The following is a 13,604-nucleotide window of genomic DNA, read 5'->3' as shown; positions in this document are numbered from 1 at the left end:
CCTTTAGTTTTGTCTTCAGCAAGTGAAATGCATGCACAATCAATTTGAAATCAGAAGATTGACTTGGCCATTGCAGAATATTCCACTTTTTTACCTTTAAAAACTCCTGGGTTGCTTTTGCTGTATGTTTTAGGTCATCGTCCATTTGTACTATGAAGAGCCGCCCAAACAACTTTGCTCCATTTAACTGAATCTGGGCAGACAGTATATCCCTATACACTTCCGAATTCTTCCGGCTGCTTCTGTCTTCTGTCACATCATCACTAAACACCTGTAAGCCAGTGCCACTGGAAGACATGCATGCTCATGCCATTACACTTCTCCACCATGTTCACAGATGATGATGTTGTAGGCTTTGGATCATGAGCTGTTCCAAGCCTTCTCCATACTTTTTTCTTCCCGTCAATCTGGTACATGTTGATTTTAATTTCAGCAGTCCAAAAATGCTTTTCCAGAAGTGGTCTGGCTTTTTAAAATGTTTTTTGACAAAGTCTAATCTGGCCTTGTTTGCACCTTGTGGTAAACCCTCTCTATTTTGCTCTGGTGAAGTCTTCTCTTGATTGTAGACTTTGACAGTGACACGCTTACCTCCTGGAGAGTATTCTTCACTTGGCTGGATGTTGTAAAATGTTTTATTACCATGGAGAGGATCATCCAATCATCCACCATACTGTCGTCTTTTGTGAACATCCAGGCCTTTTTATGTTGCTGAGCTCACCAGTGTGTTCATTTTCTACTCAGAATTCACCAAACTGTTGATTTGGCCACTCCTAATGTTCCTGCTATCTCTCTGATGCATTTCTTTTGTTTTTGAAGCCTAACAATTGTCTGTTTTACTTGCATGCAGAGCTCCTTTGACTGCATGTTGGGATCAGAGCAACAGCTTGCAAATACAAATGGAACACTTAAAATCAACTCCAAACCTTTTACCTGGTTAATTGATGTAGAAAAAATGAAGGAATAGCCCACAACTGTCCATGAAACAGCTTTTGAGTCAACTGTCCAATTACTTATGGTCCCTTGAAAAAAAAAAAGGGGGGGGGGGGGTTTACATATTAAAGAGCTGTAATTCTTTAACCTTTCTACCAGTTTGATGAGACTGCCCTAAAAATTAAAGCTCAGAGTGTGCACTTTAAACCCATGTTCATTGTGTAACTGTAACTTGAATATGTTTTGGTCAACAGCTCAAATAATAAAAATTGTGTCAGTGTCCAAATATATATGGACCTGACTGTGTATATATATATATATATATATATATATATATATATATATATATATATAGTTTTTAGATTTAGTTGTAGTTTATTTAGTTTTATTAAGTGGCTGCGTTGTCTCAGTAAATGTTGGTTATCCGTATATTTGATCTGTAATCAGCATTGGCCCTGAAAAACACATATCTGTCGACCCCTAATTACTATTACTATAAGTGGAAATAGTAGTAGTATAAGTAGTATTGGTATTATAGTGTACTTTTTTTAAATTTTTACACCAGACATATATCAGTTAAAAATATTGGTTACTTAATATTACTTAAAATATCGGTATACTTAATCTGTAATAATCAGTATCAGCATCTGCCTTGAAAAACACACATCGATCAACCCATAGTTACTTTTATTATTAGTAGTAGTATTGGTATTATAGTATGATTTTTTTTTTTTTTTTTTTTTTACACCAGACATATGTATCAGTTTAAAATATTGGTTATCGGTCGACTTGATCTGTTATAATCGGTCGACCCCTAATTACTTGTAGTAGTATTGGTAATATAGTATGAGTTTTTTTTGTTTTTTTTTACATCAGATATATATATATCTGTGAATAGTGGTGAATCGATAAATTATTAATTATTATTATTATATAATTATTATGATTATTTTAAACTGATATATATATATATATATATATAATGTGTCTGGGTGCAAAAATGAAAAAAGTCATACTATACTACCATGCCAATACCGATTATTACAAATCAAGTAGATAACCGATATTTTAAAACTATATATATATCTGGTGTAAATTAAAAAAACTCATGCTATAATACCAATACTACTACAAAAAATAATATTAATAGTAATTAGGGGTCGACCGATATGTGTTTTTCAGGGCCGATGTCGATTATTACAGATCAAATAGACCAATAACCAATATTTTAAACAGATTTATATGTCTGGTGTAAAAATAAAAAAAACTCATACTATAGTACCAATACTACTACCACTAATAATAATAGTAATTAGGGGTCGACTGCTATGTATTTTTCAGGGCTGACGCCGATACCGATTATTACAAAGCGATATATATATATATATATATGTGATGTAAAAAAATATTATACTATAATACCAATACTACTATTACTACTACTAATAGCAATTAGGGGTCGACTGATATGTGTTTTTCAAGGCCGATGTCGATACTGATTATTACAGGTCAAGTAGACCGATAACCGATATTTCAAACCAATAAATAAATAAAAAAATTACTTAAGATTCTGCACTTCTATAAGTAGATTTGTGACAGTGATTTTTTTGTACAGACAGCCATATGACCTTCCATTGAAGTTCAAGATGCTCTTTGTATCATCTCAAATCATCCTGGAGAACTTGATCATCAGATTTGACACAAACTTGTGAGGTTCATGATGCTTGAGTGCTTCTGTCAATATAGCAAAAGAGCAACAAACCAAATTCTGAAAAAAATATTATATGCTTGTACGGCTGCACGATTAATCGCACAATGTTGTGAGGCGCGTTTAGTCAATGAAGCCGGTACTTTGATTAGTAGTAAATCTCCATCACGTGCGTTCAGCTGGAGCGGCAATTAATACACAGAGGCGTAAATCACTGACAAGCTACGCCAAATCGTGCTCAAAATCGATTTGGCGTAGCTTGTCAGTGATTTACACCTCTGAACGCTCCAGCTGAACGCGGCTGAACGCACGTGATGGAGATTTACTACTAATCAAAGTACCGGCTTCATTGACTAAACGCGCCTCACAACATCGTTCGATTAATCGTGCAGCCCTATATGCTTGTTAATTTTTCACTTAAATTTTTATGATGATGCATAAGAGACAAAAATATAACTTAAATTATAATTTAAAAAATAATAAAATAAAAATCAAGTGGAATTTTAACTAGCGGTCTCAGATGTTTACTGCAGGCCAGGCTGAGCTCACATAAAATTGTCACTTTAATTTGTTAGATTATATAACACCATTTTCATCACAGAACTGTGTGAGCTCAGTCCAGGCTTAATTATTTTTAAGACTTAATTCCATTAAGTCTCATATGGATCAGAATAAAAGCATTGGGATTGGAGTACAGAGAGAGGTAATGTCGTTCAGATTCATGTATAGAATACAAACAAAGATATTAGACAAGACATTAAATTGTGCCCTGTATCAGTACAACTTTTAAATATAGATCCTGTGAACAATATCATCATTTTATATTAGCATTATTATCTGAAAAAGTGCTGTGGCGTCTTTGTGTTACATGATTAAGAAATAATATCTTAATAATATCTAATATCTTCCTCCATAATCTATATTTAGTATATCACAGTCTCCTGCAAGCTGCAGCAGTAGAGATGTTTTATGCTTCGTCACGTAATCAGAGATGCTGTGGAAGTGACATCATATTGCAGCAGTGGTTGGGCGGTGGCAATATTCTCAATCTTTATTGATTATGACATTAATAATATAAGATTTCAGGCTTGTGCTTGGGTTGCAAGCAGAGGCTAAGCCCTGAAGAATGTGCATGTCTTGATAGTAAATCAGCTCTTTGTCCAGAGCAACAAGGACAATGTCACGTCTCTCTTGAGGGGTGTATTTGTTGTGCTGTGCGTGTGCATGTTGGGAAGGAGGAGCGACTTTCACAGACACATTGCTGTAGGCTCAAAGGTTCTGGGAAAGAAACAGAGCTTATGCTTGTTCTACGGGCCATTCGTGCAATGCAGATTCAATACTAGCGACGCCAGGGCCTTTCAGAGGCCAAAGTGGGTTTTTCCACTGTTAACATGCAGGAAGCATCTTAGTGGAAAGGATGTTTCTCGATCTGTAATGCTTAATAGCACTTAGTGATGTCAATCAACAACCTGTACACTGACTGTAAATCAGAGGCATTTTTACTTGCCATGATTTTAGAGTCTCTTGGGTCCTGGAGAAAGCCGGACCTTTAGCTGCACTGCCAGAGGAGACTTTCCACAGTAGACTAAGCGTATAGATCCCAGGACAGAACAGGAGCCAGAGCCGAAAGCATCAACCAAGGATCAGACATCTATCTCAAAATAAGATGTAATTAGATACGAGGTTGTGGAAAAAGCATTTGTTTACAGAAACGTTTGTCTGAGAGCTTAAAGTGATAGTTCACCTACATAAGAGGATTCTTTCGTTATTTACATATTTTGGCTGTTCCAAAACAGTAGAAACTGCTTTCTTCTGCAGAACACAAAAGAAGATAGTTTGAGGTAATGTCAAAATTTATTGTAAATGGTGTTTTGGACCCCGAAGACTGGGGAAAAATGTTTTTTTTTTCTTCTCGTGTTTCACAGTTAAAAGTCATGCAGATATAGAATGACATAGTAAACCCTGACAGAATTTGTTCATTTTTGAGGGAATTATTACTTGATCAACATTACTTCACAATAAACTTTTCTTTTTCTTTTTCTGACAGGCACAAAGACAAAGGAAGGTGTTGTGACAAGTGTAAACACAGGTAAAATTATTAATAGAAACAGGTCTTAAAGGATTAGTTCACTTACAGAATAAAAATTTCCTTTTAAGTTGCTCGCCCCTACATCCAGGATGTCTTTCTTTCTTCAGTCAAAAAGAAATGAAAGCTTTTGAGGAAAACATTCCAGGATTTTTCTCTATATAGTTGACTTTAATGGGAGCCAGTGTTTTGAAGGTCCAAATTGCAGTTTCAACAGCTTTAAAGGGCTCTACACGATCCCAGTCGGGGAATAAGGGTCTTAGCTAGCGAATTTTGTTCAGAAATTACTCATTGTTTTGCTAGAAAAGACTGGAATCTGCATTGAAACTGTAATTTAGACCTTCAACCCATTGTCCACCACTGAAGTCCAATATATGGAGAAAAATCCTGGAATGTTTTCCTCAAAAACCTTAATTTCTTTTCAACTGAAAGAAGAATGACATGAACATCTTGGATGACATATGGGTGAGTAAATTATTAGAAATGTTTTATTCTGGAAGTGAACTAATCCTTTAACTCAACAACAGTCAATATGTATTAACAAAAAAACTCAAATCTCTCATCAAAATATACGGACACATTTCCATCTGTTCTAGTTGCCCAGAAAACGACTGATCAGGCGAATCTTGTGGGCGAGACTGCCGTGGCTGGAGCCAATCAGGTGTCAGAAAAGACAGTGGAGGGGCTGGAGAGTGTGGTTGCATCCGCTGGCCTGGTCAAACCGGTAAGGATTCAATTTGCAGCAGACCATCTAACTGGAAAATGTTTTTAAAAGTACGTAAAGTTCAAAACTTTAAACTCAGTTGCACTGGTGTCTTTAGGTGCACTGTACTTTTATTTGGTTGTCTTCCAGTACAATTGCTAATTGCCTAATAATGCTCTGTTTAATCATAAAGTTGGTTTGCTTTTCTTTCTTACCCAATCATGGACAGGATGAGCTGGAGAACACTGAGGTGCTTTTAGAAACTCAGGAAATGCATGCATGCATTAAAAGCATGCTGAATGATCACATTTACCTAAAAGCCATTACCATTACAGACTAAAATCCCTCCATTTGAATACATCAAATTATCAAGATCCATTTCCATATTTTCGTATAGGCTACTGTTCACGCAGTTTAGGGGCGAGAAAGGCCTGCAGTTAAACTGTCTGCTCTGAATCTGGCTCGCTGCTCAGCAAGAGTGATGTTCTTCATAAATAACTCATTTTTCTTTCCAAATATTGTTCAGCATTTTTAAAACGCATCGCAGTTTCTTTCATTAGAGTTCCAAAATAGTTTTTATTCGTTTGAAATCTCATGAAGAAACAAGCCATAACCATGCGACCATTGTCAGTCGACGTGCAGCACCAAAATAATTCATTAACACTAGTTTGAAGTGTTCCACAGAGCAATAACAACAAAACAGATGTGTTATAGTTGTGTGTTTTTCTGTTTTGTAAATACCTGAAGAGGATAAACAGCGATTAAGACTCGTCCACAGCTGATATGTGTTGATGTGTTTCTGCCTCCAGGGGGAGCTGACGAAGCAGGGGGGAGCTGTACAGCAGCCTACAGATGAAGGACAATAGGTGAGAGACCAGATGATGAGCTTTTCTTGAGATAAGATTTTATAATATGTAAAAATGTACAGCAAATTTTGTGAGGTTTATTCTTAAAACAAGACAAAAAATTCAGGTAGGGTAACTTATAATAAACTAAAAATAAACGTTACGGGTTAACCCAAAAATGAAACTTCTGTCATGTCTTTCCAAACCCATAAGACATACGTTCTACTTCAGAACACCAATTAAAATATTTTTTAATGAAATTCAAGAGCTTTCTGACCCTCCACTGACAGCAAGAGTCCTACCGTGGTCAAGGCACAAAAATGTCCTTACAGTAGTAAGTCAAATATTTGTCCAAATAGTCCATGTGACATTAGGTTCAACCTTAATTTTATAAAGCTAAGAGAATACTTTTTGTACGCGAAGAAAACAAAAATAATAACTTTATTCAACGATTTCTTCTCTTCAGGGACACTCTGCCGCCATTTTCGAGAGTACTGTGACTTGTTTTTAAACAGAAGAATGCACACGCATACCAGGGTTGCCATATTTTCACAACAAAACCCATCTAGGTGGCAACTCCAAACTATCCCAATTGCATTTTGGGGGGGTCCCCTGTTAAAAATCGCATTCCAGGGGCTAAATATCACATTATTGGGTCACTTTAACCCATCTTGGACCTGGCAACACTGACTGAGATGAAATTGTTAAATAAAGTTGTTATTTTTGTTTTCTTTGCACACAAAAAGTATCCTCATAGCTTCATAAAATTATGGTTGAACCACTGATGTCACATGGACTATTTTAACGACGTCCTTACTACATTTCTGTGCCTTGACAGTGGTAGGACCCTTGTTGTCTATCGAGGGTCAGAAAGCTTTTTCATCAAAAATATCTTAATTTGTGTTCTGAAGATGAACGAAGGTCTTGCAGGTTTGGAACGACAAAAGGGTGAATAATTAATGACAGAATTTTCATTATTGGGTAAACCATCCCTTTAAATAAAAAATAATTTATGATTTCGCTTCTCAAGTAAATTCATACAGATTTAACACTAGTAAGAGATTAGCAGTTTTAAATGTAATGTGCTTTGATTGTAAGTAAATGTAGATTTTTTTTTTTTTGCAAACATTTAAAATGCTGTGTTCTTTGTTTCTTTAATTATTTACTTTATGTCTGACTCATATGTGATAATCTAATAACATTATCACATGTACTGAGTCAGACATAAAGTAAATAAAATGCACAGCTTATTAAATCAAATCTAAGCAAATCATTTGGTGACTTTCAAGACTGAACTAAATGTAATAAGTATTTAATTATCTTTGAATGACTTATTCAGGACAGTCATTTGGCAGTAAGATCTGAGTGTCCTGTGACAGTTCATGTAGTTTACAGTCTTACCAGACAGGTTTTATGTCTACAGCCCATTACAACACTACATGTGCTTCAAAATAGTGCACAAACAGGCTTTATGTAAAACATAGCTCAGTGTTTAATGTGTAGCAAGTTTGTCAATTGTTTCAAAATGTATATTTTACAAATTCCAAAGAATCATCTGCACAGTATGTGCACTGTACCAACATAACCGTCCTTCTGTTTGGTTTCAGAGTAATGTCGCACTCAACACCCCTGTGATGCTCTGCATCCTGCTTAAGAAGAGAGAGTTCATTAGCTGCTGCGGGCCATGGCTGAATATTATCATACTAAACCTCTGAAGGATGCTAAATAATATCTAACTTCACAAAAAAAACAAGACACCCACTTCTCTCTCCTGCTTTGTCCTCACAAACAACCTCAATTTACCACTTTTCTTCACGTAAACCTATCCTATTCACAAGAAAAAATGCTTACGTAACAACACTATCATTTAGCTATGCAATATTCACATATACTGAACTGTACTTGTCAAATATTACATGCATGTGCTTGTGACTTGGACATTTTTATATAGACAAGGTCTGTCTTTCTTACCTGCCCTAAAACCAGTTTTCCTCCACCCGACATAATGAGGTAAGCTGGATGATTTCTCACACAATCGGGTGAGAAAAGATTCAAAACATTCCAGTTCAAATTCACTCTCGGTGTAGTATCTGAGACGGTTGAAACAAGACATAATCACAGATGTGCAAATCTAAAAAAGAGGGCTGGGTAAATCAGTTTTAGTATCATCTTAAACTGTGGTTATAGAGTGATAGCAGCCATTATAAACAACTCACAAAATCTGTGAATTATCTCAGAGCAGTTGTTAGGATACATGATTTGTTTGTAGAAGCTCACGACTACACTTTAACTGATTCATTTACTTGACTCATTGTTCCCTATGAAGTCTGATTTTTTTGAATATTCCATCTGTAATAAATTCAGTTTTGTGAAAAATAAATCTGTTCTCATTTTTCCTTCTTATTTTTAGAACGGAATATTGCTAAGAAAGCTAGCAAGGTTAATGTCCACAGTATTTTAGCTACAAAGCAGCAAATAAGTAACATTGCTAAGTATTTATGTACTAAATATGGTTTTGCTTACTTCAGTAACATAAAGAGTATCCTGTATGAAAGAGGTGGGGCACTACCTTTAAATATTCAGTGAAACTAATTTAAGAACATTGAAAGCATCAAGACACACACCCTTGAGATCAGAACATCCCTCTTGCTTTTCCCCTCCCTGTTCCCGGCACACCCGCACATCTAATTAAATATGCATCTCATCAATGCAGAGTTTACATTCATCTAAAATCCAATATGGTCATTACAATACCACCGCAAAGCATTATGCTTCTGGCAGAATGCCAATGTTGTCGTTTTCATACGCTGAGTAATCCAAGTTTGAAATGACAGTCTTTCAGCTTTTTCCACATTCCTGCTATAGGAGGAGACGGTGAAGTCTACCTGCCTATCATTTTCCTCTTGCATTTAGACCAAAACATAAACAATGCAGCTGATGTCAGAAATGTCCCTAACAAAATAAGGGCATAAATCAAAGCCCTGGATAGCTCTGAAACTCTTGACATCCCCTCAACAATGAAATGAAATAAAGTAAAAATAATAAACTAAAATAAAACAAGGACAAGAACCTAAATTAGGACAAGACTCAAAATAAATATTAACCCTGTATACCCTCAAACCATCTAAATTTCCCCTAAAAAATTTCAATTAAATTAAATAGGAAAAAAATCAAAAGGACTACTAACCCTGTATAATAACAATAATAAATAAAATAATAAAATAAAATAGGACAAAAATCTAAAGTAGAATCAGAAACAAAATCAGAATTAAAATTAGAAAACAAAATTAGTATCAAAAGGACTACTTAAACCCTGTATACCCTCAAACTATCTCACCTTAAAAAAATAAATTAAAATTAATTAATTAATTAAAATAATAATATAAAAAAGCCTACTAACCTTGTATACCCTCAAACTATATCAGCTTTCCCTAAATTAAAAAAAAATTTAAATTTAAAATTTAAATAAATTAGGACAAGAATAAAAATTAGGACAACAATCAAAAGGACTAGTCCTACCTGTATACCCTTGTATACTTTCCCTAAAAAAAAGTAAAAAAAAAAAAATAATAATAATAATAATAATAATAAAATAATCAAATAAAATAGGTCAAGAATCAAAATTAGGACAAGAATCAAAAGGACTGCTAACCCTGTATATAATTCAATTCAATTCAATTCAATTTACTAGAATCAAAATTAGGATTCAAAATTTGAATCCCTTAAACCCTTAAATATACCCTTAAATATACCCTTAAACTATCTCAACTTTCCCTAAAAAAAATTACATTTTTTTTTACAAAAAATAAACAATTAAAAATAAAATAGAATATTACAAGAATCAAAAGGACTACTCCAGCCCCTTAAACTATATCAACTTTCCCTAAAAAATATATAATAATAATAAAAAAATAAAATAAGGTCAAACAAAATAAAATATTTAAAAATAAACAAATAAGAAATAATAAAAAAAATTATAAAATAGGACAAGAATAAAAAAGACTACTAACCCTGTATACCCTCGAACTATCTAAACTTTCCCTAAAATAAATAAATTGCTAACCCTGTATATAATTAAATTCAATTCAATTCAATTTACAAGAATCAAAATTAGGATTCAAAATTTGAATCAGAAAACGAAGTAAGAATCAAAATTAGAAAACAAAATTAGAATCAAAAGGACTACTCCAACCCTGTATACCCTCAAACTATCTCAACTTTCCCTAAAAAAACAATAATAATAATAATAATAATAATAATAATAATAATAATAATAAGATAAAATATAAAAAAATAAACAAATAAGAAATAATAAAAAATAAAATAAAATAGGAAAAGAATCAAAAGGACTACTCCAACCCTGTATGCCCTCAAACTATCTCAACTTTCTCTAAATAAAAAAAATGTAAATTAAAAATTAAAATAAATTAAATATTATAAATATTATAAATAATATAAAATATTAATAGGACAACAATAAAAATTGGGACAACAATCAAAAGGACTACTCCTACCTTGAATACCCTCTATCTTAACTTTCCCTAAAAAAAAAAGTAAAATAAAATAAAAACAAACAAATAAAATAAAATAAAATAAAATAAAATCAAGAATCAAAAGGACTACTAACACTGTATATAATTAAATTTAATTAAATTAAAGAATCAAAATTAGTATTCAAAATTAGAATCAGAAAATGAAATTAGAATCAAAATTAGAAAACAAAATTAGAATCAAAAGGACTACTTCAACCCTGTATACCCTTAAACTATCTCAACTTTCCCTAAAAAAAAATTACATTTTTTTTACAAAAAATAAACAATTAAAAATAAAATAGAATATTACAAGAATCAAAAGGACTACTCCAGCCCCTTAAACTATATCAACTTTCCCTAAAAAAATATATAATAATAATAAAAAAATAAAATAAGGTCACACAAAATAAAATATTTAAAAATAAACAAATAAGAAATAATAAAAAATGTATAAAATAGGACAAGAATAAAAAAGACTACTAACCCTCTATACCCTCGAACTATCTAAACTTTCCCTAAAATGAATAAATAAATAAATAAAATAAAATAAAATACGACAAGAATACAAATTAAGACAATAATCGTAAGGACTACTAACCCTGTACACCCTAAAACTCTCAATTTTTCTTAAAATAAATAAATAATAAAATGCCCTCAAACTATCTCACCCATAAAAAATTAAAATAAAATACATTTGAATTAAATAATACATATATATATATATATATATATATATATGAAAGTACATAAATACTGCTCTTATTTAACAAATTATGAGTTACGCTGAAACCCTGATTGATGATGATGATACAGGCAACCAGGTAAACCAGTCAAGCAAGCTTGCTGTTCTCTCTATTGACATCTTTCTACTCCACCCAAACTGAAGTAGCCAATAGACGCACGTATCCCTGACGTACTTTGATGGCGCACCAGCCAAATAAAGCCGCTTGAATCTTCATTCTCAAAACGCAAACGCATACACACGCTCTTGCAAACATCAACAACAGAGTACTCTACAAACATGTCTTTCCTTTCAGGAATGTTGGGTAATAAAGCAGCAGAGTCATTTGTCGACCAGGCTGTGGACAAAGCAGGTAAGTTTCTTATTCACGAGACACTTAAAAGCAATTGCGGTGTGCAAAGTTTTGTTATGCCTACTTTTTATGCCGAGACACTGTGTCCTCGTTTAGCCGGACAGAATCAAACTTACAGGCTATTTGTGAATTGTATATCAATCTTTAGAGCACACAAATATAAATGAGATTTTTTGTGAGACAAAAAAAAATAGCTTATGTATTTTACCTAAAATACTGGCTAAGTATAGGCTACTAACAATCATAATCTAACTTTCAGCTATAGTTTAAAAAGACTTTTAAATTGATGTCTTATCTTTTTTATCTTCACAAACGCTCAACTAAATGTGTAACAGATATATGATACAATGACTCATTTAGCTGAAGTAAATGATAAACATTTACTTAACATAAATTGTTATATAAAATGTGAACTGGGCAAGTTGTTCTCCCTTCCTTTCAAATGGCCACAATGCATGTATGCAGTTCTTTTAAGTTTGTATGTGTATTTATTCTTATGTTGTTTGTTCTCTATGAAAGAGCTATGAAATATTTTTTAAGAATGCAGTCAGTCCAGTGGTCATGCCGCTCCTTATAAGGAACGGCCTTCAGTGCCAGTAAAGCTATCCAAGAGTCTTAACTTTAGACATCTAAGAAACATTATTTTGGGGCAAATCTGATGTGAAAGTAACATTTATATAATGTTGCTGTTCACATTTTTCTAGCTTCTGCAGCTAAAAGAAAAGTGAAGGAAACCCTTACAGGAAAGAAACAGCCTCAACCTGATAAGACCGGGGGCATGGGAGGTCTTTTCCCAAGTAGCGGGGAGAAGGACAAGAAACCAAAGGAAAAAGCAGGAGGAGGTGGATTTTTTGGTGGCCTCCTTAAAGCAGAAGGACCAGGGGAAAACAGCGACGGAGGAGCCTTTGGTGCTGGAGGAGGCAGCAATGCAGTAGACAACACTGGTGGAGACAGCAGTAAGTAACAAATACATAACCTGATTTGTCTAGCAATACTGTAAATCCACAATGTACAATTACATTAACATATTCATATTTTGTGTTTGATTAGGTTTCAATGATGCACTGGATGACCTTGCTAATGAGTTCTGTGAGAAATGATCATCTGACAACTAGGACAAATTTTTTCTGGTTGAGTTCTTCAGCTGGAGACCTGTCATACATCAGCACAATCTCCAAGTGTCATGGACTTTAACAATATAAAAAGATATTAATTTGTTACTCATGTAAATATTTTTAAACAGATGTCTCTTCAATATCTATGTACAACTACTGTTTTTTGAACTGTGTAATTTAATAAATGTTGCGTGAATAAAGCTGAATAAAGTTTTTGTTACAGAAATGAAAAAGGTCTCGGTTTATCCACTTACATGAGCATTGAGTATCCACTTTTCCACTGTAAGAGCGATGTGGTCATTTGTAAATTTTATGGATCTGGCTTCCAGTCTCATCTGTATCTTGCTATTTCAAGCTGTACAAAACTTTTTTTACTGCTTAATATTATTGATATTGGAAACTGGTGTGTCTTACCATTTTATTTTAATGTATTATCTTAATTATGAACACACTGGTTTGTAGTGCAAACCGTTTTACCGTTTACTGTACATTGTATTCTTCTCATTATTTCCCGGATAACGAACCGAAAGTATCACCCATAAGCTTACCGCGTTGAAGAATAAGGTAGATAATTTTAGATTGAAAAATTAC

The 13,604-nt window shown here is 33.4% G+C and overlaps 2 protein-coding genes across 2 annotated transcripts in view; both read left to right on the top strand.

Annotated features, from left to right (window-relative positions):
• The window catches only part of sncga (synuclein, gamma a), a 10,831-nt gene extending 2,179 nt beyond the window's left edge, over positions 1-8,652 (top strand). The window contains exons 2-5 of the mRNA XM_073835057.1: positions 4,686-4,727; positions 5,321-5,448; positions 6,237-6,293; positions 7,880-8,652. Coding sequence (XP_073691158.1) covers positions 4,686-4,727; positions 5,321-5,448; positions 6,237-6,293 — 227 coding nt within the window. The 3' untranslated portion in view covers positions 7,880-8,652. The remainder of the gene's footprint in view (positions 1-4,685; positions 4,728-5,320; positions 5,449-6,236; positions 6,294-7,879) is intronic.
• Positions 8,653-11,754: 3,102 nt separating this feature from the next.
• On the top strand, positions 11,755-13,246 carry LOC141326548 (uncharacterized). Its single transcript, XM_073835282.1, has 3 exons — positions 11,755-11,898; positions 12,603-12,854; positions 12,949-13,246. Exons 1-3 carry the CDS (start codon positions 11,826-11,828, stop codon positions 12,996-12,998), a joined length of 375 nt encoding a protein of 124 aa, XP_073691383.1. The 5' UTR covers positions 11,755-11,825; the 3' UTR covers positions 12,999-13,246.
• Positions 13,247-13,604: the final 358 nt, after the last annotated feature.

The sequence above is a fragment of the Garra rufa genome, chromosome 2 (assembly GCF_049309525.1).
Source record: "Garra rufa chromosome 2, GarRuf1.0, whole genome shotgun sequence".
NCBI classification, from domain to species: Eukaryota; Metazoa; Chordata; class Actinopteri; order Cypriniformes; family Cyprinidae; genus Garra; species Garra rufa.
The sequence above is the reverse complement of the archived record's forward strand: the minus strand, read 5'-3'. Positions and strand labels throughout refer to the sequence as shown.

Excerpts from the sequence above, each read along its gene's own strand:
- LOC141326548 (XM_073835282.1), top strand. The coding sequence starts at position 11,826 with ATGTCTTTCCTTTCAGGAATGTTGGGTAATAAAGCAGCAGAGTCATTT. Across the intron at positions 11,899-12,602 it reads CCAGGCTGTGGACAAAGCAG|CTTCTGCAGCTAAAAGAAAA; the intron begins GTAAGTTTCTTA and ends ACATTTTTCTAG. Across the intron at positions 12,855-12,948 it reads CAACACTGGTGGAGACAGCA|GTTTCAATGATGCACTGGAT; the intron begins GTAAGTAACAAA and ends GTGTTTGATTAG.